This window comes from Misgurnus anguillicaudatus, chromosome 3 (genome assembly GCF_027580225.2).
Source record: "Misgurnus anguillicaudatus chromosome 3, ASM2758022v2, whole genome shotgun sequence".
Lineage (NCBI taxonomy): Eukaryota > Metazoa > Chordata > Actinopteri > Cypriniformes > Cobitidae > Misgurnus > Misgurnus anguillicaudatus.
Genome location: NC_073339.2, coordinates 49,017,806 through 49,045,298, shown reverse-complemented (window position 1 = coordinate 49,045,298; position 27,493 = coordinate 49,017,806). Strand labels below are relative to the sequence as shown.

The 27,493-nt window shown below is 41.3% G+C and overlaps 3 protein-coding genes across 5 annotated transcripts; 1 reads left to right on the top strand and 2 right to left on the bottom strand.

Annotated features, from left to right (window-relative positions):
- Positions 1-3,183: 3,183 nt before the first annotated feature.
- On the top strand, positions 3,184-5,836 carry LOC129445182 (serine protease 23). Its single transcript, XM_055206350.2, has 2 exons — positions 3,184-3,332; positions 4,102-5,836. The coding sequence occupies exon 2, from the start codon at positions 4,115-4,117 to the stop codon at positions 5,219-5,221; it is 1,107 nt and encodes a 368-aa protein (XP_055062325.2). The 5' UTR covers positions 3,184-3,332; positions 4,102-4,114; the 3' UTR covers positions 5,222-5,836.
- Positions 5,837-6,222: 386 nt separating this feature from the next.
- tmem39a (transmembrane protein 39A) lies at positions 6,223-17,519 on the bottom strand. Of its 2 annotated transcripts, none has more exons than XM_055206349.2 (9): positions 17,211-17,519; positions 13,272-13,458; positions 12,505-12,727; positions 12,319-12,384; positions 9,003-9,157; positions 8,082-8,397; positions 7,693-7,880; positions 7,363-7,483; positions 6,223-7,088 (listed from the first exon to the last, which is right to left on the bottom strand). In XM_055206349.2, exons 2-9 carry the CDS (start codon positions 13,376-13,378, stop codon positions 6,849-6,851), a joined length of 1,416 nt encoding a protein of 471 aa, XP_055062324.1. In that variant the 5' UTR covers positions 13,379-13,458; positions 17,211-17,519; the 3' UTR covers positions 6,223-6,848. The 2 variants fall into 2 exon arrangements, with proteins under 2 accessions (XP_055062324.1, XP_055062323.1); XM_055206348.2 differs by having other exon boundaries at positions 13,266-13,458; positions 17,211-17,515.
- A 556-nt stretch (positions 17,520-18,075) lies between these two features.
- ildr1a (immunoglobulin-like domain containing receptor 1a) lies at positions 18,076-23,850 on the bottom strand. Of its 2 annotated transcripts, none has more exons than XM_073866321.1 (8): positions 23,552-23,850; positions 22,853-23,020; positions 21,289-21,441; positions 20,740-20,859; positions 20,094-20,240; positions 19,738-19,866; positions 18,790-19,460; positions 18,076-18,637 (listed from the first exon to the last, which is right to left on the bottom strand). In XM_073866321.1, the coding sequence occupies exons 1-8, from the start codon at positions 23,598-23,600 to the stop codon at positions 18,599-18,601; spliced, it is 1,476 nt and encodes a 491-aa protein (XP_073722422.1). In that variant the 5' UTR covers positions 23,601-23,850; the 3' UTR covers positions 18,076-18,598. The 2 variants fall into 2 exon arrangements, with proteins under 2 accessions (XP_073722422.1, XP_073722423.1); XM_073866322.1 differs by having other exon boundaries at positions 22,853-23,017; positions 23,552-23,849.
- Positions 23,851-27,493: the final 3,643 nt, after the last annotated feature.

The following is a 27,493-nucleotide window of genomic DNA, read 5'->3' as shown; positions in this document are numbered from 1 at the left end:
GTTAGTTGTGACTATAGTGATTTAATAGGATTTCAATGATAAATTGGGATCTGAAAAAATAATGTGTGTAACTTTTTAGTTTTTTAAGCTAGAAACTGCAAATAAGTTTTAATATGAATACCAACCCTATGATAGTTGTCATCAATGCCCATTATGTTTAAACAATGGGGTTTAAGTGGGTGATCAGTTACTTGAATTGTCTACGGTGTTGAGAAATAAAATGAAATAATTTTTAGTGTTAATAATTTTAGTAAAAACCTCTTTATTTAATGCTTTATTTATTTTATTTTAACAGCAAACTAAAACAAACAGACCAACAGTCTTAAAAGGTCTACATTTCCAATACCTACATGTGACAACTATCCCCAACTGACTTCTTGACGAACATGCTAAGCTAGCTGCCACACGGCTTTAACGTGATAGCTAAAATATGACTCAAAATAAAGCTAATACTTTTGGCTTTTTAATAAGTGTTTTGTTTTTGAATGACTAATATCCTACAAGATCTCAACACAAAAACAACACCAACATAAAAATTTAGTTAGGAGACAATTTTTTATTTTCATGGGTCAATGTTTTGTGTCTGCTCAGCAAAATTTCAAGTGCAAATGAGTAAGCTATTAAAGGCTAACAAATTGATATCAAAATTGTACCACAGCGCCATGTAGTGTGTCTGTAATAAGCAGTGTGACAACCAACCCGTGAGACAACCAGCCCCGGTCTCCCCTACCCTTTGACCTTGCTGCCACGCCATTTTAAACGAAGTCGGACAATTCTCATCCTCAGTACCTGAACCACGCCCTGAGGTAAAGTGTAATGCATGGCATGAATATGGGCCAATTTAGGGTCTTCTGGCTCTTGTCTGGTAAGGCATTGGCACTTTTCTGGCAGCTTTCTGGGGTGCTTTTGGCAAAACTGTTTGGGCCTGTTATGCCCCTGCAATCCTGGCGGGATGATTGCCAAAACTAAGAACAGTGTTTGCGCCATAAAAGGCCTGGAACAATTTTGCTATCTAGGTGGAAGCAAAATAATCAAATGACCTAGCTCACATCATACAGTTAAAACATATCAACCATTATTACACTGAGGTCACATTACTGTGCAAAAGTACTATACCAGTGTTTCCCAACCCTGGTCCTCGGGCACCCCCTCCCAGAAAGTTTTAGATGTCTCCTTATTTAACACACCTGATTTAACTCATCAGCTTGTTAGAGACACATGTTTACATGTTTAGAAGGAGGCTGATGAGTCGAATCAGGTGTTTTAAATAAGGAGACATCTAAAACTTTCTGGGAGGGGGTGCCCGAGGACCAGGGTTGGGAAACACTGCACTATACAATATCTACACAATACATTGTATAGTATCTACACAACGTGAGCTACAGATCCTTAAAATCTTGCCTGGCTGCCAAATCCACACAGTGGTGATTTATGCACACCGTCTCCCTTTGTCTTTTGAAACCGAAACATTTTCCCACAATGTAGCGTATTTGTGTCAGAAGTTAGTTAAGTCACTAACCAGACCGAGAAACAAGCACAGTCAAGAAGTTAACGCATACGTCCGATGAAAGCGTCCACAAAGTGCCCTCCATACAGTAAGAATTGGGACATTAAAGACAATCTTGCTCTGCTGTGGAGACGAGACATTTGTAAGATGAATATGAGCCAAAAGTACAGCATGTCACATTTTATTAACATTTGATTATTTCATACAGAGATTACCAAAAGTATTAGAACCAAATTTGCTTGATGGGGTTGAGGTTCAGACTTTGAGGGGGTTAGTAGGGAAAATGATCTCCTTATGATGACCACCACTTTATCTACAAAGTCGTTGTGCTATAAACCTGAGCCGTCATGAGGAGATTTAGGTGATTTTCATCCTGACATATGTTCTTGCTTTGTCATTAAATGCTCAGACTTAAATGGATTTTACACAGTCTCACTGCTTTTCATGTGTGAACTATTAATGCATCAGGACACAGATCTCTCATCACACAAATCTCTCAATATGATCACATTAGATAGATGTGTGAAACAGGTGAAATTAAACCAAATCTGACAATGGACCGCGGCCTATATTCTCCCAATACGTATGGAGGGCGCTGTGTATATACTGTATATAACATTTCAAAATGAAAGCGTCCGCTGAATAAGCTCCATTCTCAAAGAGATCACAATGTAAAATACCATTAGCATAGATCACAGCTGCTCTACAACAACCCGGGACTTGATTTTAAAATAAACAACTTTTAAGTGAATACATAATAATAAGTTAAGACAGGTCTCAGATCAGTTAGTGGAGGGTGTGTGTGTGGGTGATAGTGATGTTTGGAGACAGACGGCCTTTCATGTCGCCCACCATTGAACTGCTGCTATTGTCACACAGTTCTGCATGATGACACCAAAGGAATCTGTGGTTAGAACCTAACGCTTACTGCACACTACACAGTCTATACTCACTGCAACTACCTACTAGTATTTAGAGATAAGTTAAGTAGTTTGTTGCATGCATTCATCCTTCAACACCATTGACTCAAACTCGTCCCTTACTGTGTTTAATTCAGCAACTTCTGTCCAGTGTTTGTTGAGGAAATAAAATGGTTATTACTCATACTCACAACTTTGTCATCATATTCTGGACGATGATGTCAGCAACGATTTACTGTAACGAATTCACTGATGATAATGAGCGCATGTGAACCTGAGGTTGTCATATATAAAAGAGAGACAAAATGCTTTGGGTCTCCAGAACCTGGGAATAAGAACTGGGTTAGGGTTCATTTTCCTCTGGTCCATGATCTGAAAAAAAAGTTAAATATATGTCAATTATATAAAGATCTAATAAACCCAACAACAACTGCTGAAACCTCAACAGAAAGAAAAGTCCAATTGAGACACAAGAAAACTTTTTATATTTTAATAATAATTATATACTTATTGTGTGGTTTTAACTTTTTAGGACATTAATTTTTGAATAGCCTACAAAAGACGAATGGTTTCTAATGGCAGTCTGTAATATTTTAAATTCAAATAAGACAAATATAAAGATAAGATGAGTATGTACTAACAGAAAACATCTAGATATCTACTGATAATAAATCAGCCACGTGTGTCGTTCACAAAGGAAATTTAAGTAGTTATTAAAGTTTCAGAGATTGGCAAACACAAATAATTTGATTCCTCTGATCACGTGATGAAGAGCATGGCAGCGCCGCGCGTTCACAGAAGGGCGTTCACGAGCTTCTTCTCAACGGGCTCATGGATACAGCGGCGGGAATCTCGCGCATTTTAACTTTTACCTGACGAGTTTAATCTTCTGCGCGCGTGACCAGGTAAGATTCACTTTATTTTCTTCTGTTCGCGTGTCATTAATCATCACATATTTGCGAAGGAAATGCGTTTATTTTTCTTTTTAAATCTGGGCTTGTGGTCTTCTAAAAATTGAACATTAATAATGCGATGTAGTAGATGACGGTTAGTAGTGTTAAAGTTGTAACTTAATATTTCAAGTAGGGTACATACAATTTTCCTCATATAACTTACTGATATTCTCTTGCCAATTATCAATAATGTTGATAGTGAGTGTGCTTATATTTAAAGCAGGTCAGTGTACTGAAAAATCCAGCAAAGACCATTTAAGGTAGCAGTAGCTGGTCTAAGCTGGTCCTCCCAGCCTGGCAAAGCTGGTAGGTCAGCTGCATGTCTTCCAGCATGACCAGCTAAGGCCAGCTTAAAAAGTGACCAAAACACAGCTAGACCAGCTTAGTACACCAGCAATACCAGCTAAAACCAAGCTGGGAGACCAGCTAAAACCAGCTCACCAGCTTATGCTGGTCTTGGCTGGATGTTTCAGTAGGGATGATCACACATGCGATTGTTTCTTTTGAAGCCAGATATAAACAATAGGATAACGTGATAAAAAATCAGAAAATAAAGGGAAGTGCTTGAATAAAAGATTATAATTCAATTTTGAATAACAGTATGAAACAGAGAGAGCCGTCGGCTATTATTATTGTCACTCAAATATGGACGTGATATATTACATCACCTGGTGTTCATTTAAAGTCACGTGTCTTTATTATTGTTGTTGTTATATCTCAGGTCCTCCATCTCGATGGCCTCTTCACTTCCACCCGTTCTGTTGTCCCTTCTGCTGCGTGTAACACTGGGCTCGCCCCAAAAACCCCTGTGGCCCCTACAGCGCGTGCCCGTGGTATGGCCCCAGCAGACCCAGGACCTCGCGCCTCCTCGCTTCCTGCACCATGCTCAGCTGCAGGTGACCTCGTCCTGCGGTCCCGAGTGCCACAAGCGAGCCCCCACGGCCAGCTACTGGGACCTGCGGCGCTTCTTATCCTATGAAACGCTGCATTCCAGCGGTCAGTTGACCGAGACCGACGTGGGCATTTACGGATTTGACGCAAACGCCTTTAAGACTCCTGCCGGTCAATCTCGTGCTAAACGTCAGATATTTGGCCACGACAGTCGCTTCAGTATAGTCGGGCATGACTTCCTGTTGAATTATCCTTTCTCTGCGGCAGTAAAGGTGTCAACCGGCTGCTCTGGTACGCTAGTGGGCGATCGGCACGTCCTCACGGCGGCGCACTGCGTTCACGACGGCAAGAATTATGTGAAAGGTGCCCAAAGGTTGAGAGTGGGTTTCCTTAAACCGCAGCATAAAGATGCATCGGGGAGAAACGGCACAAACAGCAGAGCAAAGACGAAGTTTCAGTGGATCAGAGTAAAGCGCACACACGTACCAAAGGGATGGATTAAGGGTACGGCCAATGACATCGGCATGGATTATGACTATTCCCTACTTGAGCTCAAGAAGGCCCACAAACGCAGGCACATGAAACTGGGCATCAGTCCCTCGGCCAAGCGGCTACCTGGAAAACGAGTGCAGTTTTCTGGTTTCGACAACGACCGTCCAGGCCACCTGGTTTACCGCTTCTGTGAGGCCAGAGACGAAACCTACGACCTGCTGTACCAACGCTGCGACGCTCAGCCGGGCGCCAGTGGCTCCGGAGTTTACGTGCGCATGTGGAACGCCAGGCGGCGCCGTTGGGAGCGTAAAGTCATCGGGATTTTCTCCGGGCACCAGTGGGTGGATCTGAGAGGTGCTCCTCAAGAGTTCAACGTGGCGGTGCGCATCACTCCTCTTAAATACGCTCAGATCTGCTACTGGATCAAGGGAAACTACGTAGACTGCAGAGAAGGATGACATGAATCGTCTCACAGCGCACAGATTTGCCTTCGCTTTAACAGCTCGCAAGATCCACTCCAATGTCACGCAACAAGAATCGCACAGTCCGACATATTCACAAGAATACTTCAATGTGTTGTGGCATGAAATAATCAAACTCTCTGCCATACAGATACTTCTTATTAAGCCAAATAATATTGTGTACTAAACAAGGTGGCTTTGAATGAAAACAGACCCAATGCACTTTCAAACAAGAACCAGCTATTGCCCAGTATTCTGTTCCTCTGTTATTATTAGTTCTGCTTTTTAATAAATGCAGAACTACATAGACACACACACAAACACACAATTCTGTGAACTGATGGCAAGTTTCTGTGAAATGCTTTCATTTGAATGCACTAATGGGTGGACTGAAACCTGTCAATCAAATGTCACATATAGTGGGCAAACTACTGTTAAAGATACTGACTGTGTGTCTGTGTCTCCCTCTAGTGGTTAAATACAGCCACAGCACAATGTACAACAAGACTTGAGTGGATATAAACATGTAGACAAGCACATATATTCAACTAATAATCATTCAAGATTTTGATGCACTGATATACAATAAATACAAAAAAACACTTTACTTTATTATTGACATCCTGCTGTAAGTTTGTTATTCGACTGAAAACGGTCACGCACAACACATACTGTGTGTAAAGAAATGAAGACATTAATTCTGCTCCTGTAGAGCTCGGTGATAAAGCGCTAAAGGTCATGGGTTTAAACCAGCAAACACACATAATGATATGAGCTTTAATGCACTGCAAGTCACTTCAGATAAAAGCTTCTCTGACAAATCCATAAATGTAATTACATTCAAATCTGTGGAGATAAACATAGACAACTGTCACGAAAAGTCTTTAAAAAAAATAGGTTTCTTTTACATAAATATAGAAAATTGACCTGGACATGATCTGAATATACAGTGAATTTGTGAGATTCACAGCACGCTTCTGAAAGAGATGAGACATGGGCAGATTTTTTCAGTTTTATTCTGGATGTCACTGAAACTTTAAAACAATGCTGTTTTGTAAAATACTGCAAGCTGGATCGGCCACTCAGAACGACGGGACGGCCACTGGGATTTGGCACAGAGTTAACACGAAGAGGGAATAAAGATCCTAGCAGACAACGCTTTGAAAACAGACTCTGTGTCTGACCGTACTTTCTTCTTCTCTACACAGACTGATGGAAACAAATATAAGATGAACAGATAACACACCAACACAGTAAGGATGGAAACAATAATACAGCGCTAGATCAATTCCCGTGTTGTGATTGGTCAGTTCAGGGAGGGGCTTGTGGGATTGGCTTTTCTGCTGTATTCCTTAGCAGAATTTGGACATCACATAAAACACTAACCGTCTCCCTCGTTTACAACTCGAGAGAAGAGGATACGACATCACGGCATAATGCCCGTGTTCATGTTTTTTTTTGTGTGTGTAACAGTATACAAAATAAAATATTTTATTAAATAGATACAAACGTTGCATGAAAAACGAACCGTATCAAAAGCAAAAATTGAGCAAGAGAAGTTTGCAGTCTCAACAAGAGTCTTTCGCAGCCGAACGTTCCTTTGACGTTCATAAAGTTCATCTCCTCACTGCGATTTAATTCCCAAGCCGGCACCGCCAAGCGGGTACGAGTACGCCTTACCCAGCACGATACGATCACGCAACAGCTTGAAGAGGACGTAGTAGTTGCAGACAAGAACGAGTCCCAGCGAGAGCGTGTGGTTCCAGCGCTCGGACCGCAGCAGCGAGTACAGCTGATACAGCACCACGCTCGACTCGATCCCGATCAGAAGATTTAAAATCCTCAGGGGCTTGTGGAAGAGAAACTAGAAAGAAGAGCACAGCGGTGTGATCATAACACAGACGCTAACAAACACAACATGATCTGCAGTGTGAAGAGAAGACCTTTCAGTGATATAAACGGCATTCTTAATGCGAAAAAGCGGCCAGAAGGGAATCTAGAGCCGCTGGTTAATAAACACATCCAGATGATACGAGAGTTTTATACTCACTGACTGTTTGATATTTCTTTTCAGATATTCCTTTAATATTTAATGTCATCCTAGTGGATGTCAAAGAGTAAATATGAAAGGTACTCACATAAAATCTGGCATGCGAGACATCTGAGGGGAACGCCACATTGTGCGGCCCGACGGCCTTATAAAGACATCTGCTGTGTCGCACAAGAACACCCTGCGGCCAGATGGTGCTGTCAGACCATCTAACCAAAAATACAAGCATGACATTTTAACATTTGTACTATTTTCAATATTTGGCAAATATTCTTCTGCATACACATAAATTAATTCTTAACCCTACTTGATAACAATACACAACAAAAAGCACACCCTCTGTAAAGTCACTGAAAACGTTACTACGCACACTTTGGATTCCTCAGGGTGTACGTGCGGTACGGAGACGATCACTCACATGTGCTGTGGGGTGTTGCTATAGGAACCAGGTTCCAGTCTCTGCCAGCGGCCCAGATGCGCGGCCGAGCGATGCAGGAGGTCGCAGTAACTGGGAGGAAGCAGCTGACACATCAGCATAACAAACGCATTGATCCACACCATGATCAGATGCTCGCACGACCAGCGCATGTCGTAATACTGCGTACTCTGGAAAACAAGAACGGCATTCGCTTACCCTACGTGCTTTAATTTGGACCGTTGGCAAGCCAGAAATAGCACGAGCTCCAGAAGATCTGAGGTTACTGCTGGATGAACCAGCAGTGAAACTAAATAATAATAGTAAGTATTATTTATATACACCTTTCCAGAGCTCAAGGACGCTTAATGAAATGAAAGACAGAGGCTCACATTGACAAAGCACAGTGGTAGAAAGGCCACGTAGTAAGCGCTGAAGAGCGAGTTGAAGAGCACTTCTTTAATCCGCCGGTTAAAGTCGGTCTTAAGCTCTTCGACTTCGCTGCGGATGAGCTCAGGTGATGGAGGGCAGGTGTGGGTCGGGCTGTGGGCGGGACTAGTGAACTGCTCTCGAAGGTTTTCCCGCAGTAGGGTAAGAAAGTCTTTGGGGCGGAGGGTCCCGTCCTGCTCCGAGTAGCTGCAGTCTGTCGGGGTGGCTTGAGCTCGACCCTCTTGATGGAAGCAGCATAACGGCACGTACACTCCGAACCTGACCGAGCCAAAGAAAACGTTAGCCCACTTTACTACTTCACATGATGGACAGAAGACAAAAACAATAAAGCAAGCAAGAAATACAGCTGCAAATACAGATTGCAAAGTCCAAACACACCAGCGGCCAAATAGATTCAATACGATTTAAGGGCTGCTGCTACAGACTCTATCCTAAAAAACAATGACTATAAAACAGGAAAACAAACAAAGCATTGTGTGTTTAATGAAAGTGCACAGAGATCGACTGAACACTGAATGAATCAAACGTGCTGCATGCACTTGCAACAGGTTGTGACTTTGATGCTCTTGATCATAGATCAACTGTTCGTGTGGGTTCACCACTCACTGGGATGGGTTAAATGCAGAGATCACATTGAGTACGGGTTAACATACTAGGCACAAACACTCAATGAATAAACAGAACAGACTTCGCTAAATAAACAGTGACAGCATTGGTTTCTAGACACCGATCTGCCATTTTCCAAAGAATCAGCATTTTTGGTAAGTACAAAAGCCTTTAGCCCAAGCCTTTCAACGGCATCCCGAGAATAACAGGGAATTGATTTGATTGGAAATGTCGTCTATGCTTAGTAGGACACTCACGGATAGCCCAGGAAGAGCAAGTTAAGAACGGAGTAACTCTTGAAGAGGTTGAGAAGAGTCCAGCACAAAACCCAGCCACACAGCGTCAGGAGGATCAGACGGGCCGCTATCAGAACCACATACTGCACAAAAGATGAGGGACTCGTCTGAGATGCCTTGAAACAGAGACATGATCAAAAACATACATTTAATAACACACAAGATAACTGTATCTTACTAAAGTAACGTATGAAACTATGTAATGCACACCTGACATGAGGTCGCACATGTACATTTCAGCTAATGTTTCACTTATTATCATGGCAGCACATATACTTATTTAAAGGGGACATATGATGAAAATCTGACTGTTGTCCATGTTTAAGTGCTATAATTGGGTCCCCAGTGCTTCTATCAACCTAGAAAATGTGAAAAAGATCAACCTAGTAACCCATCAACTCAGAAACCATTCTCTGAAAGAGTAAAAAAAATAGCTCATTGAAATTTGGCTCCTCTTGTGATGTCAGAAGGGGATCATCTTATAATAATACCACCCCTTAATCTTCACTATCCAACCACAGTACTGACATTTAGTGCAGAGATTAGCTCATTTGCATTTTAAAGGACACACACAAATTTTAATTTTAACATGCTATAATAAATTATATGTAGGGTATTTTGAGCTAAAACTTCACATACATAATCCTTGGGACACCGAAGATTTATTTGACATCTTAAAAAGTCTTGTAACAAGAACCAGTGAGATTTGCTATTATATTTTTCTTTGATTTAATTTTAGCTAATTCTAAAATACATAATTATCAAGATTCACAAAATAACACTTGATGAATAATAATGATGATAATAAAACACTTTATATTTCACCCATATCACACAAGTTGCATAGAAATCATTGTTTTACCCCCCGCTTTTAAGCATTAAAGGGGGGGGGGTTTAATGGTATTTCAAGCATTCTGTCTTATTAACACAGTTATAGAGTTGTTTCCTCATGCTAAACGTCGGCAAAGTGTCAAAACAGCAGTTGGACGTGTTACAGAGTATTTCTGTGCCGAATGCACTTCGCCAGGGTTCGTACAACTGACGTTTCAGGGGTTTCCGATACGTATCACTTCTTTATATGGGCTTCCGCCGGAAAACTTCCCCCGGAAAACCCCGCCCACCCGTCAATCAGCGGGAGACGCTAGAGCTTGCTAACAGCTTATCACGCCACTCAGCCTTGTTTAATTTCAAAAGTCAACAATGGCACAACAAGAAGTGTGTTTTTGGATGTAAGGAGAAGACATCCAGCCTTATGGAAACAATGGATATAGTTTATTATCCGGATTAGCAGTGGAGTTTTGCGTGTGTGTTTGATGCGGTGGATTTTCAGAACCGGGTCATGACGAGTTACACGCGGTAAGTAAGACTTCTGTCTTATGTTGGAAATAGTCGCGTGTATATTATATAAATGACACGAACATGTAGTGAATCATAAGTTAAAACAGTGTTGTATAGTGTTGTATGACTCGTACTCGCTCCTCCCGTGTTATAACTCCTCCTTCTTCATTTTTTCGTACGTTATCGGAAAGATTCGGTAAAGCTAATCTTTCTTTTATAAATCTGATTAAACTAAAGACTCTTCAGAGATATAAAGGATGTCATACTACTCTATAGGTACTCCAGATTAATATCAGAAATGCAGCGTGTGTTACGTGAGCTTTAAAGTTTGATTTGGTGGATAATAGGATAGCATTTTCATATTTGGGAAAACTATTCCTTTAAAGGACATGTTGGGTATTTTACACTTAAAGCCCTGTTTTCAGATTGTTTATGGTGAAATAGAACGGTTTTGACAGAAATTTCGACATATGATGCTATCCTGAGAATTTTCGGGTGTTTTTTCTATCACCTCCCACCTCTACAATGGGTTAATAGGTGCACTGGAACAATCCTTCCTAAAATGCATTAAACTTTCGTTTACAAAGACGTGAAACTCACCGAGTGGTCAGGGATGTTCACTGGTATGCTCACACAAATATCGCTGCAATTTACGCATTCCAACAGGTTTTATCGTAGTTTTTGCCAACTCCATTGACTTATATTAGATGTGCTGTGAGGTACGGTATTACTCCGCGCCGGGAACCCGCTTGTATTCTTGCAATTGGCAAAGGCGGATTATCGCCACCACCTGGGCTGGAGTGTCTATTATTCAAGCTCTCAGCGGAAGAATGTACAGGTGTGAGGCGTTTGGAAAAATAGGTCCACAAGTTTACAACGAATGCTAAAACAGCTGTTGGAAAGCATCTTTTGCAGCGTTTTTTGTGCGAGCACATCAGTCAACACCCCTGACCACTCGCTGAGCCCCACGTCCCCGCAAACAAAAGTTCAATGCATTCCAGGAAGGATTGCTCCAGTGCACCCACCAACCCACTGTAGAGGTGTGAGGTGACAGCAAAAACACCCAAAAATTCCCGGGATAGCATCATATGTCCAAATTTCAGTCAAAACCGTTCTATTTCATCATAAACAATCTGAAAACAGGGCTTTAAGTGTAACATACCAAACTTGTCCTTTAAGAGATGGGCAGTTATGGGGTGGCCTCAAACACTGTTTTCTAGACATGAAGTTAAATGAGTCGCATTGATGATGATATGTAATTGTCACTAGCATGATAACGAACCACAAAAAACCCTCTTTAAAAACTTCCTCTTTTAAACACAGTCTGTGGGAAACCCATATGGTAAATATGAGCCCTAGAAATATAAAATTATAGATGTCATCAAGTTATTACACAGCTTAAAGGAATGGAAAAATTCTCTGATCACTGTTTCATAATCCTCGTGCTATCCTAGATGTGTCTGTGTGTATGACTTCAGTCTCTTTAGTTAAACACAAACGAATGCTTTATTAAAATGCTGTCATGTTATCTACTTATATGCTGCACAACATTACAATACGCCAAAGAATAATCCTGATGATTTCTGAAGCAAAGCAATACAGTCGTGATAGAGAACGACTCTGTTGTGAGCTAACTGGACGATCGGTACGTCGCACGGTAATGTTTTAATATGGTGACATGTTGATAAGGTCGAATCTCAATGGTTTTTGTGTCACAATGAAACACACATTTACACAGACGTGGCATCAAGTTTTCATACGTGATCGACTGAGGAAATAAACAGATGGCAGAGTACATTTTAAACATGATGAGAAAAGAATAAAAGTTTCTCATTAAGAATGATCCTGGATGAAATGCACTTACTCATCTTAAAGAGATAAATTGGCAAATGAAGCATAAAACAATTGTGTGTGTATGTGTGTGTATATATAGGCACACCTCGGAGATGATTGTCCACACCAGTCTTCTGGCCAACATCACGGTGATAAAGATGGCCAGATGATTCTTCACACAGGAAAAGATTATTTCACATTACACATCACTGTCAATCAATCATTCATTTGAATAAATGAGTAAGAAGAGCTGATGAACAGTGAATAAATGATTATATCTGATGAGTTGTACCAGCGATGCAGAAGCTGAGTGGTGGGTGTATGTGGACCACCACACCGTCCTGTAGATGTTGATGTACTGAACGAACAGCGCCACCAGCAGGTAAAGAAAGAGCAGAGACTCAAACAGCAGGTTACTGTCCAGAGGAAGATTGGGAATTCGGGAATGGCGGACGGGTTCTGGAGTGATGAGGGCTGTGATGGGCGGAGCCGACAGACCCACTGAATTAATGCTCCTGCACCGTGACACAGATATTAAGGTTAGTCAAGTCAGAATCAGGGCTAACCCTTAACATTGAAATGTGTGCATTGGTGTGTAACACTGACACACTTTGGCAGGTTGATTTATACATATTAACATATATTTCATGGGTTCAGCTTTGTGCAGACTGATCTGCATATGACATCTAAGCACTGAAAGAGCGTTTCTAAAGCTGTCTTTTGTACACATTTTGATATCATACGCAGATCCTAAAAGAAAAACATCAAACTGCCCAAAACTACAACCTTATCATAGCCTAATATTTGATAATGAACTGTAGTGTTATAGTGCTCACGTATGGTGTCGTGTATATTTAAAAGTCTGAGCTTAAGTTAAATGCGTGAAACTGCAAAAATGTCGAGCGACAAGTAACTTTGGAAAACCACTTGACGGTGGCTGGTGAGCAAAGGTAATGTCAGGTTTTGACAAGGATAATGTCTTAAGCTTGGTTTTGTTCTGGTGGCTCTGACCAATAAAGAAAAGCGTAAGTGCTGTCACGTGCGGCACATCACCTGCACCTGAGGTTCGTCCCATTGCTGAGGCCGCCGCCCACCAGCGTCTGCGGGGACGGCAATGCTGAGCGACTCAACTGCTGTCTACTCGGACCCCTGCGGCCACCAGGCATCTCCAGCTCCCACGGCAACCGCGATGCCAGCCGCTCCAAGTGACCACGTCCTTACGTCTCGGCCCAATGCAGCCCGGCCACTACGGCAAAAACACACACAGCCATAAAACACACAAGCAGATAACCCACTCTCGAAATAAACCTTGTAACAGTTTACAAACATGATTTGAATGAGGAAAATCCCCAAACTACAGTTACGTCAAACATACGGGACCGTTTGTATTACAGTCGTTCAGTATGAGGAGCACAATCTAACGCTTTTAGGCTTTGGCTCTAATATTTAAGTTAGATGAATCTTTTTATTACACAATCAACACACACATCTCTGCTACAAATAAACACTTAAAGTTTGTTTGTGTGATCTACCGTTATCATACAATTACACTGAAAGTGACAGGAGTGCAAACGTTACCCCATAGGAGGGGTTCATCGTAACAAACAGAGGGTTTGTTGTAACACCTGCTAGAAAATTTAGTTTATTGAAGTTTTTTGAAGATATGAGCCTGTAGATGAAACATCTCCGCTGTTGTGTCCCGCTAACAGGCGAGGAGGACAGGAACAGCAAGTGACAAAACTCTCTCCGTAGGTTAGACCGTCTCATTTCACTTCACTTTGTGGACTTTAGAGGCTGCAGCCTTCAAAGACTGAGTCCTTAGAAGGATCCAGCCCCTGAATTGAGATGATACAACCCAATGTGTATCATCCCCGACGCTGGAGAGACTCATTAAAACGAGATGGCAGGAAGTGGAGCATCACGCAGCACTTGTGTGTCATGTTAAGGATTTGCAGACGGCTTTAACGATCGTGATTTGCTGTGTTAGGCCACAATGACAACGACTGCTGGGAAAGATCTGTGCTAAGCGCACACGACGTTTTTTAAGTCATGGATTCATCAAAAAAAAAAAAACTGGGGAAAGGTGCATCTCGGCATTGGGAATCGTACCTTTGACCTTCAGGTTACACCATGAAATAGGATTGTGCAATACTGTTACTTTCAGTTTTTTCTCCACCTTAAAAGGTCACGCTGTGACACATTATGTAGATCATCTATTGGTCACACATCTTAACGAATACAAATTGGCAGGTCAGCGTTGTCATCACTGGTCTGATAAATGAGCCGTTTGATTCGACATGTCTGTTTTACTGAAAAGAGGAACTGTGTGTCACTCACATACTGTACCACCGTATCACACTTAAAATGATGACAAAGACTGTCTCAAACTGACTACCTCCACTGCCTTCTGGGTAGGAAGCTTAGTCTGGTTTGAAACACACAAACCAAAAGTTTTTCAAGATATTTGTCTGTGGCCAAAGTTTCAGCAGTGACGGTCACATTTACTCTGCGTTCTAGGCATGTTGTCATAGTCGTTGTAACCGGTAATACACGATGCTTTAGCCTCTCACCGATTAAATCACTTGCCCACCGCGGCACCGTCATTTTGATTTTTTTCTTGTAATGGGTCATGTTGCTAATTGCTGCAATCTTTTTCTGCACTCGCCCACCTGCCATAGCATATTACTGGAAATAAAGAGAGATCCTTTACAGAAGAGGAGGAGATTTGTGTTTTTGATTAACGATCATGAAGGCGCAAAAAAATAACGAAGCTCACAAATGAAAACTACCACAATATTCCAAAACAAAACATTTTTTTATTTTATTTTGACTTTAATATAAGAGAGTGTTGTGTTTTTCATTAAAGAGATACAGAAGTGCACGTGTGATATGAACTATACATAATAATCATTGTTTATCATAATTTACTGTCTTATGTTCAAAGGAGAAAAAACTGCTTCCCGCACAAGGGGGAGGGACAATCTATTAAATACCTAATGGGGATTTATTTTTTGCACGTGTATGATTAATGTTAATTAACTACTACATTTTAGTTCTTGGTGTGTACAGAAAACGTTCAATTAAATACAAACAAACACCGTCACAGAAACCTTCTTAAACATGAAGCCACTAATTTGTGCGCATCATTAAGGAAAGGCTTTGATATTTTTTGCGTGCCAGGGAACGGTACCAACTAACTCACTGGTTTTAAACCCCATGCGCACATAACAACATCATCTCTAGTGCAAGGAAATGTCAGAGCCACGCGCATTATCAGTTCATGTTAGAGGAAGTGTACAAGCCGCGCACATTACAAGTTCAGTACCCAGAGAAGTCCGAGCCAAGCGTTGGTGATGACAATAATAGCATAATAATAATTTAAAACTATGCCAACTATCTACGTGAAGGCTAGCGCTATCGGTCATATGTCTGACAATCGTTGCAAGGAAATACAATTAATCTAATCACATCTTAAAATCAACAATCCTGTGCCATTTGCCGGCTTTAGGGGTGTTCATGATCACTAGAAAATCACAGGTGGGCAAGTTTGATTAGCGTTGGACTCTATAGGGCTTGGGCCCTTCAGGGTAAGATTTGGGGAACCCAGCAATAAGCGATTTCGCTTCGTGTCGGCTTTGAAAAATTCTAATTAAACATTTTTGAAATAATATTTATTTCTATAACTTTGTTGTTTTTTCGATAAATTTTGAGTTTAATATGAATTATGGAAGTTTTTGGCATAGTTTGTAACCCATTTCTTGTACAATAAATTATTCCAACAAGTTTCAACAAGAGTGCGTTTATACACACAGACACGGACTGTTACACAAAGTTTTGGGTGGAGTGTGTGATTAACCGCATAACCACATGATTTGTTTCTTCTTCACGCGGTAAGACAAAAATTCCATACCGTCACAGCCCTAGCTACAGCGCAAACTTTGGCGCCAATTCCGTGGGTGCTCCGGGGCTCAGCTCGAGCACCCACCGAAATGGTCAAGCACATATGCTAATTTGCTTCACATTTCGCATCTAAAACTAGGGCTGTCCAAAAAACAAAAACAAAAAACGCCTGCGATTCTCATGCGCGTTTCATCAGTAAAGCAAATGCCTTCATTAGTAGTACATTTCCATCATCAGGCCTAAAATCAGCTCAACTTTATGGTAATAATAAGCTATGATGTGTTACACAGCAATAGACACCACTAGACTCACCGTGTCAATCATCTGAATCCATAATCAGACTCACCGTGTCAATCAGACTCACCGTGTCAATCAGACTCACCGTGTCAATCAGACTCACCGTGTCAATCAGACTCACCGTGTCAATCAGACTCACCGTGTCAATCAGACTCACCGTGTCAATCAGACTCACCGTGTCAATCAGACTCACCGTGTCAATCAGGTGTCAATCCTCTGACTTTGTAATCAATCAGACTCACCTTGTCAATCCTCTGACTTTGTAATCAATCAGACTCACAGTGTCAATCATCTGAATGTTGCTGATGTTTTGGTAAAGGGGGTGTGTCTAATTGAGTCATTAAGTCAGAAGCACATCTACTAACAGCACTTTTTGCTTTAAATTAAACACATCGCTTCAGAATGGCTCTTCCTATTTTTAAAAAAAACAGGAGAACAAAACATGCAATGCAAAATCAATATAATATGCTGAACCATATAAACTATCGATCCAACTGATTAACACATGAACTACTTACACAAACTAATGCATCAACCTTTATCTCAAATATGCTACCAACAAAAAGAGATTAAACCAAACTATCAACACAAACAGACAAACAAACGCATGAACTCAAAACAGACTCATGCAACTTGACTGACAGACAAACAAACGCCTAAGTTAAACCAGCAACAGACAGGAAATAAACACAGTGGTTGGTTAGTCGCTGGTATCTGAGGAACTGAATTAAACTTAATTGTTTGGGTTTTTACATAGCAATATTCACGAGTTGAAGTTCATCGGTAAATCGCGATACTCACCGCACATGAATCATGAGCGCGCACATCAGTCACCCAAACTCAACAACATCTGTTTCTCTCTTTCTTTCACACCACGAGACGCTGTTGAGATCCTGATGAGACCGTCGGCAGTTTGGGCTTTGCGCGCGTGTTTGCGCTCGTGCGCTGCGGGTTATTAACGGTTTAAGATGCAAAACAAAAAGTTAGAGAAGTTCCGCGTGCAGCCGTTACAGCGGACAGACCGACGTGGCAAACCGACGTCTGCGTCACGTGACGTCATCAGCTCAGCGACTCCACGAGGCTAGGGCGCAGGCGCACGTTTGTCAGCATTCAACTAGGCTACCTGCTTTTTGTTTATGAATGCATATAGTTCCTATAGGTAACTCGAATGCTACAAACTGCGCATGTGTGACACACACACACACACACACACACACACACACACACACACACACACACACACGAGGTCGCATTTCTAGGATGGGTCTAGTAACAATTATTGAGTTGACTATTATTCTTATTTAATTGTACATTTTTATATATGTTTATAACTTGCGAGTGTAATGCTCAGTTTACTTTAATAAACCAGGCTTGATGACGTAAGCAGCGTCGTTGAGTAACGGCAAGAATTAACTTTACAGTGTGAACTAACAATTGACAATACTTCTACAGCAATTATTCATCTGCGTTTTAATTTCAGCATTTACTAATATATATTTAAAATCTAAACAAGTATTTACTGACAATATTTAGACATGGGGGGCTGCAAGTTTTTACTATTAGTAGGGTTACCTCCCCCCATCCTCCTGGTCTGGAGACTGACAGCACAGCAGATCTCAGTGTTGATGAACAATAACTAAATGCTTCAGAGACAAAACACACAAGATTTACAAAGAGGCTAGAAAGAGTTTAATCTGAGCTTTGACAACACAACTACACACACATCACCAAAGCCACATTTACACAACCGGTTTATTCACAGGAAGGGCTGCTACACTACCAACTGTTTTAATCATCATCATTAGATAAAAAAAACTCTTATATTACAATCTGTGTGCCACTCAAGATCAAAATTCAAAGACTGAAATTAAATATTACAACTAAACACATTTTTATTTACATGGAAAATCTTTTTAAAACCCCAAAAACGTTCACAATGAATATATTACAAAACAACACATAATTCAAGGTAATTTTTCTCTAATGTAATACATTAAGATTTTCATTCACATTCAATAAAACAATTTTTAAATCGTCTTGGAAAAAAGCTAAGAGTAAAATGGGGCATATGTAACAGTTCGACACACATTTATTTTCCTCTAACTTTAGTCAACATACTATAACACATCAACATACAAGTTTGCAATGAACGTGCAGTTGTTGGCCATGCGCTGAGTTACAGGAAGACATCAGATGACTACGCTGGTGCCACTGCGTGAGCTTTTGTCCTACAGGAAAGAGGTGAAATTAAGGTATTTTACACCCAACAATAAAGATAAATATGAATGGACTGTAGAAAATAATGAAGAAATTTGTTATGATTTAGTAAACTTGTCAAAACACCCTAGTGTGGGTGGGTAGTAGTAAGTCAGACCCTTACGGAGAAGCGTTCTGGGCGCTTTGTCGGCTTCTTTCCTGGTTCGTATTCACTGTAACTCGGAGGATGATCCAACCACCCTCCTCCTCGTGCCCCTCCACGTCGGCTATCCTCGTCATTGGCCGAGCTCCACGAATCGTCTCGCTTAGGCGGCCCTCTGCGGTTGTCGTCAAAGAGATTGTCCCTGGATCGCGATCGAGGACGATAGGCTCCGGATTGGCTTCTGGCGTCCAGAACGTCTTCGTGACTGTGGCTCCGTGGGATACCTGGACGAGGATTGCGGCGGTCATCTCGTCGCGAGGCGCTGTAGGTAGACGAGCCGCTAGAGCGTCCTCTACGCGTACCGGACGGATATCTGTGCGAGGCTGGGCCGTCATCCAAGGCAGAGAGCATGCTGGGAGGGCCGGCGGAAAAGGGCACGTGCTGCGGCATGTGTTGAGGAGGCGGCGGCATGTGTTGGGGAGGCATGTTCTGCAGCGGGATGGCGGGCTGCGGCTGCAGAAGCGGGCTGTTGACGTTCATACCTCGCATCTGACTCTCCAGATGGTCCAGCATCTGGTTGGTCCCGTGAACGCTGCCATTGCCGTGAAAGCTTGGGGGTGGCATGTTAACGTGCATGGGTGCCATTTGTGGATGGGGAAGAGGAACCGGTGTCATGGAGCCCTTCCCTGATCCTGCGGGGGGAAACAGTTAAATAGAGAGAGAACGTTACACGGTTGAACGTACTGAATATGATACCTTTTTTATGAAAGGGTTAGTTCACTGAATAATGAAAATTACCCCATGATTTACTCACTCTCAAGCCATTCGAGACACATATATGGCCGTCTTCTATCAGATGAACACAATATGTGTCTCGAATGGCTTGAGGGTGAGTAAATCAGCCTTTGTGTGAGCAGCCAGCTGTTTAAAAACAAATCTGATTGGAGTAGATGAATGCTTCAGACCGACCTGCGTAAAGCATCGGGTTCATCTGGTAGGAGGAGCTGTGGTTGCTCATCGGTGCGTAGACCGGCTGGCCGTTCAACCAGGGAGTCATGGCTTTCTGAGCCTCTTTCATCAATCTGTGCTGCATTACCGCTGCAAAAATCACAAATTTGCTGTTCAACTGACATTATCACATTCAGAAATGAGTTTCGATGCCTTCTGTTCATTCTCTATACAAGTAACTACCTTCTATCAGCTGCAAAAAAACCTCACTGATTTAAACACTCAATGCATTTCTTCATAGAGGTCCACGCAGCGCTGCCTTGTAATTTACTAGGAATCGTAGAGTAACAAATAGTGGTGGTGCCGCGTGTCTGTACCTTTCTCAGGGCAGCAGCAGGTTTGCGGGCAGCACGGGCAGCGGACGTAACAGCAACATTTCTGTGGACAACACTGACAGCAGCAGATGCACAACAGAAGGATGAGCATCAGAGCTCCTAAGATGATCAGGAGAACCGTCAGCCAGTCTGTCAGAAACATAACATTCAAGTCAAGTCAAGTCAAGACTCACGCATCTCAATCCTGAACACATCTGGAGATCTCCCAGTAGGGTTAGCATCTTTTTCTTTCTTAAAGCTCAAGTTCTGTCTGTGGTTTTGAAGCTGTGATTGTGTTTACAGTGTGCAATATAACAGGTGTTCATGTTTTTCACGTGTAAAAAACGAGGTAATTTTCACACAATTGACCTGTGGCTAAGCCACGCCCCCAAACGCGATGAGCCAATCACAGTGTGCATAGTTAACCCAATACACTCAGACATTCTCTGCTTACCCATCCATTGAAATGCACTGCAGTTAGTCAGTTTTCATTTGTTTTTATATGCTTTTTCTTGTCATTTTAAGTTTAAGTTTATGGTGTGCATGGGGGTTCAGGCTAATATTTTGAGCCTGGAATATGCTTTATCATCATATTAACCTATTATATAACATGTTAATGAAACTACATAAAAAAGGTTTTTATACTCACTGTACACAATAAGTTTCATCTCCTTGTCTGAATCTCCAATTGTGTCTCCAGGTGCTTCCACAGAGCAGACATACATCCCATTATCCCACCACATCACCTCTTGGATGACCAGATCTGCCTCTAACATAAAAACAGACACACACAGGTTAACATCAAGGTGTCTCAGGTTAGGGTGTAACCATACCCGCTGATTATCTCATAAAATACACAATATCAGGCTCACAATAGAATAGTATCACAATATTTTTTTATTTTAAAAGTAAAAGAATAAATCCTCCATATATTACTAACTTTTCTTCCATTTTCCTTTAACTATCACAGAAGCCACACTTGCTGCATTTGAGGACTTCATCAAGTCAAGTAAGTTTTGATGATAAAACTTAGATAAATATTTTTGATCTATGGTATTATAGTTAAACTAGCAAATACCAAAATGTGTTTATGCAGTAGCTAGCCAGTAAATAAGATAGCACTATTTCATACGAAATGAATTTATTAACCTTTATTTTACCAGGTGAGTCAATTAAGGTGTATCAGGTGTCAACTCACTGTTCTGCATGTAGATTTTACGATCCCGGTACTCCACACCCAGCACAGCCTCATTGGATCCTAGTTTCTGAGCTACGGTTCGGACGGTGCGCTGCGAGTCCGTACAATCGTCTGCAGGGTCTTGACCCATCTGAAGGGCGGCCTGATACGCTGCAGGACAACAACAAACACGCATGACTGACAGACCAAACACCACATCACATTCTCTCTTTATACAGAGTTTGATCAGTTCATGCCTTAACCTCCTAAGACCTGGGGCCTCATTTATAAAACTGTGTGTAGGATCCTTACTAAAAGTCTACTTACGCACAAAAGCCAAAAATAGCGCACGCCAAAAAAATATTCAGATTTATAAAACCATGCGTACACACACCACCAAGCAACGTTCCTTTTATAAATCACAGATCACCTGAAAAGTGTGCGTACGTGAATCTGCCTCATACCCGCCCTGTACACGCCCATTTTTTACCATAAATAGTCAATGCAAATCATCTTCTGAATGCTGATCCTCATATTAATGAGACTGGCATCCAATTGTTAGTTTGTAAGTTAAATGCGTCCAGCCATTGTCGTAATCCTCCAGCATTGCAATAACGCAGCATTTATATATTTTTATAGCAGTTATATTACACCCCTTGCCGAAATAACAGCATAAATGAGAAGTATAACTAAAATAAAATAGATATGTGTTTTCTGCTCCTTCAGTGCACACGTCTGATATATGCTGACTGTTCTCAAGCCGCACAAGCAGACGTATAAAAAAATGAATAATTTACACTTAAAAACATAAATAGAACATGAACACCATAGCCTTCAATACTAAAGGTCTGGTGTTTTCGCTGCTTTTTCTGGACAAAGCCAAACTTTTTGACTCTATTAACTGCCTCAAGCAAAACTCTTGGACGTCTTTTAGAGAACTTTGCATATTTTTGAGAATCCAATGTTTATCTGATCATGATAACTGCTCATTATTATTCACGTGGACACGACTGATTCTCTTCCTCAACGGAACGTCAGAGCTTTGTTTTCCAGGGACCGAAACTAATCGTGACACTCGCATCTCCTGGAAATCCAGTTTATTTCAACCAATCAAAGACGACTTCGACATTCCCACAGGGTTTCCAGAAAAGTGTACGAAAAACATCAGATGCTTAGCCAACAATCTGTGGGCGTGACGGCTGAGACTATGAACACCATAATTAGGACTATATTAACAATAATATAGAGAGAAACAATTGTCCATGATTTTAATGGCTGTATTTCCAAACTCATGTGGTGCTAAAACAAAAACTCCACTAAATCCTGCGTTCAATAAGAGTGAAATACAAACTGTGATGTGGGTCACAGTGCCACCATTAAGACCCTTTATTCCTGCAAAACAAACCTTTCTAAAAAGGTCTTCAAAGGGCCGCAAACAACACTTTACTGTTGTGAAAAAGGTTTTTATAGTGAATAAGGATTATAAAGACTAGGAAAGGGCGAGGAAACCTAAACTTTAACTCAAAGGCTCTATCTATGGGCAAGCAAAATGGTTCCTCTATGACATCACTGAATTCATACGCTGTGGAGTAATAGTCCAGAACAGGATCTTTACAGAAGGACTTAAATTTCCAGGTGACCATGACATTCTGCTGCTGGGCTGATGTGGAGTAGTCACACCGTAACGTGACCGTAGTAAAAAGAAGTGTGCTTCTTGAAGTATCTGAGAGTGTCACCTGAATAGACAGAACTGCTAAGAACAAAAAGAAAGTCAGAGAGAGAGAGAGAGAAACATGCAGTCAACAGAAGCTGTCAGACCTGTTGAACTGGAAATGACACAATGAAGCAGAAAGTCCTTGCTGGTGGCAAACAAATTCAGTATCAATGTCTACTTGTGACAACTTTCAGAAATAAACATCTTCATTAACATTAAACATCGGTTGCTTTGACTTTTGCCCTTCAAATATCATTTAACCAGAATCAGTCGTAAAAGATGAGGCTTCACTCGATATTTTATTTGTCAATTCCCATCAGTTTTTTTTCTGTTGAATGTTTAATTGTTGAAAATGTACGGTACAATATTAAAGTGTTTTCGAGTTATTTGTAAACAACCAAGAGTCACGTGATCGATACAGATGCGCTCAGGTGAGACCAGAAGGAATTTTATGCGTTCGGTTTGGATTAAACTTTTACAAAGTCATTACTATTAATACTTTGTTTTGATATAGTTACTGATTGATGACTGCATGTGTAGGCAATATCGATATGAAAATCTTTAGTTTACCTGAGCTGAAGAAACTCAACAGCAACACGACCATCACCCGCGGCGTCATGATGACGAAAACACCTGAAACTCCCGCCTGAACGTGCACTGATACAAACCACAAATGGAAAAATCCGCTCAAAACGACATGTTACAGGCTTAAATCGCGTTAAATGTCTCTTCTTGGGCTAGGAGGATACGATCACTGCGATACGCTTTCTTCAGACTCTTCAGCCTCCTCCTCATCTTCACCATCAGACTCCACCCCGGAACAGGTGCATCTGCCGCAGGTATCAGTCACATGATCAGCAGCACAACAGGCTTGTTCGACCCCACGCGGCGCCGCAAAAATCGACAGCCGTATGACGTCAAAGTACCGCGAGAGCGACTCGCGAAATCATAGGGAGTAGTTTGCGTTTAAATCGCTCTCGCGTAACATTGACGCCATCCATGATCCGGCTGTCGACCACCGCGGCGCCGCACGAAGTCGAACAAGCCCATTAATAGCTACACGATGACATCAGGGGCCCGTTTCAGGAAGGAAGATAAGTGAAAACTTTGAAATGAAGGAAACTCTGGATTTACTGTTTCAGAATGGGAGGTATGTTGAACCCGCCACGGGAGTTAAGCCTGTTTCAGAAGCTACTCAGAGTCTGTTTCCAGGGTAACTTACTCTGTGAACCTTGTCAGGAGCAGGCTTTATTCTGTAAACTCTGAGTTTCTTGTGGTCTCCTACCCATTTTAAACGAGTAGTGGTGTTTAACTATCTCGTTAGTTTATTTAGTAAATTCATTCATTGAACACATTTTTATTACGTACACTGTAAAACATTTTTTAAGTCTTTAGGTTGTAATCAAATTGCTAGTGCAAGTCATTTCAACTTAGTGCTTTATATATATTTTTTATATTACACTAAATTTTTTAACAAAGAAATTCAACAGTACATTGACATGACTAGTAAAGCCAATTTGATATACTTAAGTGCAGAGATTATCTATAACTGTTATTCAAAAAAATTTCTTTTAGGACTGAAAACTCAGAGTTTCCCATCTCAGATTCAGAGTATAAGTCAGAGTTGGTTGAAGCTCCTTACTGAAACGAGCCCCAGATCTTTACACAAACTACACTTTAATGATATTTATTATATACATGATGAAGATCTAGATTCTTAGAGTGCACATTATTAATAATGTGATGATTATTGTGTTAACTGATTGTGTGTGTGTGATGCATGACAGATAGGACATCATGTGTGTTGTTGTGTATATCATGTCACCAGCAGGTGGCGTAAATGTTTCAGTGTGAGAACACTGCAGCTGCGTCCAAATACCCACACTTGCGGACCACTTTTTTCATTAAAGATTATTATCTACTACACTTTTCTGAAACTTTCACATGCAGAATTCTTGTAAAAAAAAAACTTCATTTTGTGCATGCATCTTTATTATGAAAGTTTATTGTTTATCTGTAGTCCCTGAATAAACGACACAATTAATGTTGTTTCTGTCATGTATTTTGAGTGCCTGTGTTACCCGTAGCTGGTGACGTCATGTATGATGCACTCTCAGTAAAAAGCTTAGGCACATCATGTTCCAGTAGTCTCGTGTGTGCCGTCTCATTTTTAATCTCCAACACATAAAATAGGCTACATAACAGTTTCTAATTATGTGATAAAAACAGTTTTACAGAATACATAACAATGTTTACCCCAATGAAATGTGCCACCCTTTCCTTTTACTACAAAAATATGTCATATCCATTAACTTGCAATTAAACGTTTCCGCCACATCTTGCGAGCTTTGGGCAAAAGTCTCACAATTTACATCCAGAACATGATGCATGATGGGACCCGCTTAGCCTTGAATACTGCTTCGAAGGCATATTGAGTGCATCCCAATTCAGAGGCTGCGGCAGGGGTGTAGCTAGAATTTAATTTTTTGGGGGGGTCCCATCTTATAATGAGGGGGCAACTATATATATTATAGCTTAACACCTATAAATAAAACAGCTTAACACCTGTACACATTTAAAACAGCATATTTACTTCACCGTTTCAGCAGAACATGAAGTAGACTCAGATGACATAGATGGCACATTTTCTTCTTCTCGCTCAACTTTCTGTGCTTTTTTTGAAAGAGCGTAATATTGTACTTTGCATGCCAGCTGCCATTTTCACCAAATATTAATGAACTCTCATGCAAAGATGACAGCATAAGTTACGCACAACAACACGTGACATGAGCTAATCCAATCAAGTTTGAAAACAGCTGTCAATCAAACTAAGAAATCAACATTTTCTTATTTTATTTAAAGCAATTGGAAATCTGAGGGGGCGGACATGTAAATGAGGGGGCCAAGGCCCACCCAGGCCTCCTCGTGGCTACGCCCCTTGGCTGCGGCCTTCCAAGGCCGTATTTGAAGGCAAATGACATCACCTGTGTTGTATGGTGAGATGTATCTATGTCTGTCCAGCAGGTGGCAGCTGAACGTAATGTCTTGGCACTGTTAAGGCCCACTGATCGGACAACTACCAACTCCAACAGATACCCACATTCTAAAGTCTCATTTTCTTTGATCCAACAACTGCCAACTGGGGTTTCACACTGGTTAAACAGACACGTCTGTGGGAGTCTGTCTGACCAGTGCGAATTGGCCTTTATAAGCCTGTGAAGAAGGACTGTCTGCACTCACCACTGATGTTTGGCTGCTGTGATGTGTCCTAAATAAGTGTGACCATCAAGAATGACTTCTCTGAGTATTTTCTGGTTGGCATCTCAAGATACTACAACCTGGCAGCGACAAAGGCTCCTTCACATACAAGCCTCCAAATGTGGCCTTTCTTTCCCCTGAAACACAGGATCCATAAGCTGTGTCCCAATTCTAGGGCTACGACCTTCTAAGAAACAAACTTAAAAGGCGAGCACTCGGTCTTTCAAAGTGGCAGCCTCTGAAGTCTACAAAGGGAAGTGAAATGAGACGGTCTAACCTTTATAATTGTTTATTTTAGAATATTCAGCCGTTATGGGCTATGCACCTGTTGCAGGTGCACAATGAATCTTGGGATAGTCTGGGCTGTTGAGTGCTGTTTGACTTGTTGCATCGCTGCCTCGTGAGGCATTGACTTCGGAGGCAGCTCAGAGAAACGCTTCCCGACACACTTCAAAGGCAGCGTGTTTGAAAAATAAACAGAGCGCGCCTTTGTGATAACTAATCACATATTTGAAAACTACAATACTCATTTCTTGCTGAAAATATACATTTATTTACACTAAATTTGTGCTCCAGCAGTTTCTTGGCTGCCATTTTATTTTTTTCAAACTTGACCAGGCTCGACCAATCACATTTCAAATGCGCACACACACACACAGAATTGTGGGACAAGATCTCAGGAGTCAGGAAGTAAACCTAACATTGGATTTGAACATGCCTTGAGGCATTCCTGCTTTGGAATGCTGTTGCAGAAGGCAGCAATTTAGAGTTTTTGGACGCAGCCATTGATCCATTCGTTCTATCCTTAACAGCACAGAGAAATAAGGACGCATTTTGAGGCTTATTTCTAAGCACCCTTTGAATTGGGACGGCCTTACTAGTCTCAAGTCGCGCTGCTGTGATGCAATTGTTCTTAATAGAGGGTATGCATGTGATGTCACCTTCGGCAAAAATGACTGCGGCTACGCCCACTGAGTGGCAAAAGAGACTTACAGCATTACAGTGGGAAATCAGCGAAAACACGGTGAAACACGTCGAAATGGGAAAAAGCTGTTGTGCGATAGCCTGTACTAACAGATTAACAAGAATTCTGAGCTATCATTTTACAGACTGCCAAAAAACACCGAAAGGAGAAGTAAATTGATTGTTCATGCCAACATCCACAGAGCACAGGTGAGTTGATAAGTTGCTAGGGTCACTATCAAGTCCAAACAAATGTAAGTTTTGCTGATAATTGTCTGTTATACTGACCGC

Coding starts and splice junctions, on each gene's coding strand:
- ildr1a (XM_073866321.1), bottom strand. CDS start 23,600: ATGACGCCGCGGGTGATGGTCGTGTTGCTGTTGAGTTTCTTCAGCTCA. Junction 20,860..21,288: donor TAAAATCTACATGCAGAACA/GTGAGTTGACAC, acceptor TTTTTATGTTAG/AGGCAGATCTGGTCATCCAA. Junction 19,867..20,093: donor CTGCTGCTGCCCTGAGAAAG/GTACAGACACGC, acceptor TGATTTTTGCAG/CGGTAATGCAGCACAGATTG.
- LOC129445182 (XM_055206350.2), top strand. CDS start 4,115: ATGGCCTCTTCACTTCCACCCGTTCTGTTGTCCCTTCTGCTGCGTGTA.
- tmem39a (XM_055206348.2), bottom strand. CDS start 13,378: ATGCCTGGTGGCCGCAGGGGTCCGAGTAGACAGCAGTTGAGTCGCTCA. Junction 12,728..13,265: donor GGGACGAACCTCAGGTGCAG/GTGATGTGCCGC, acceptor GTCACGGTGCAG/GAGCATTAATTCAGTGGGTC. Junction 9,158..12,318: donor TGTGGACAATCATCTCCGAG/GTGTGCCTATAT, acceptor CTCTGTTTCAAG/GCATCTCAGACGAGTCCCTC.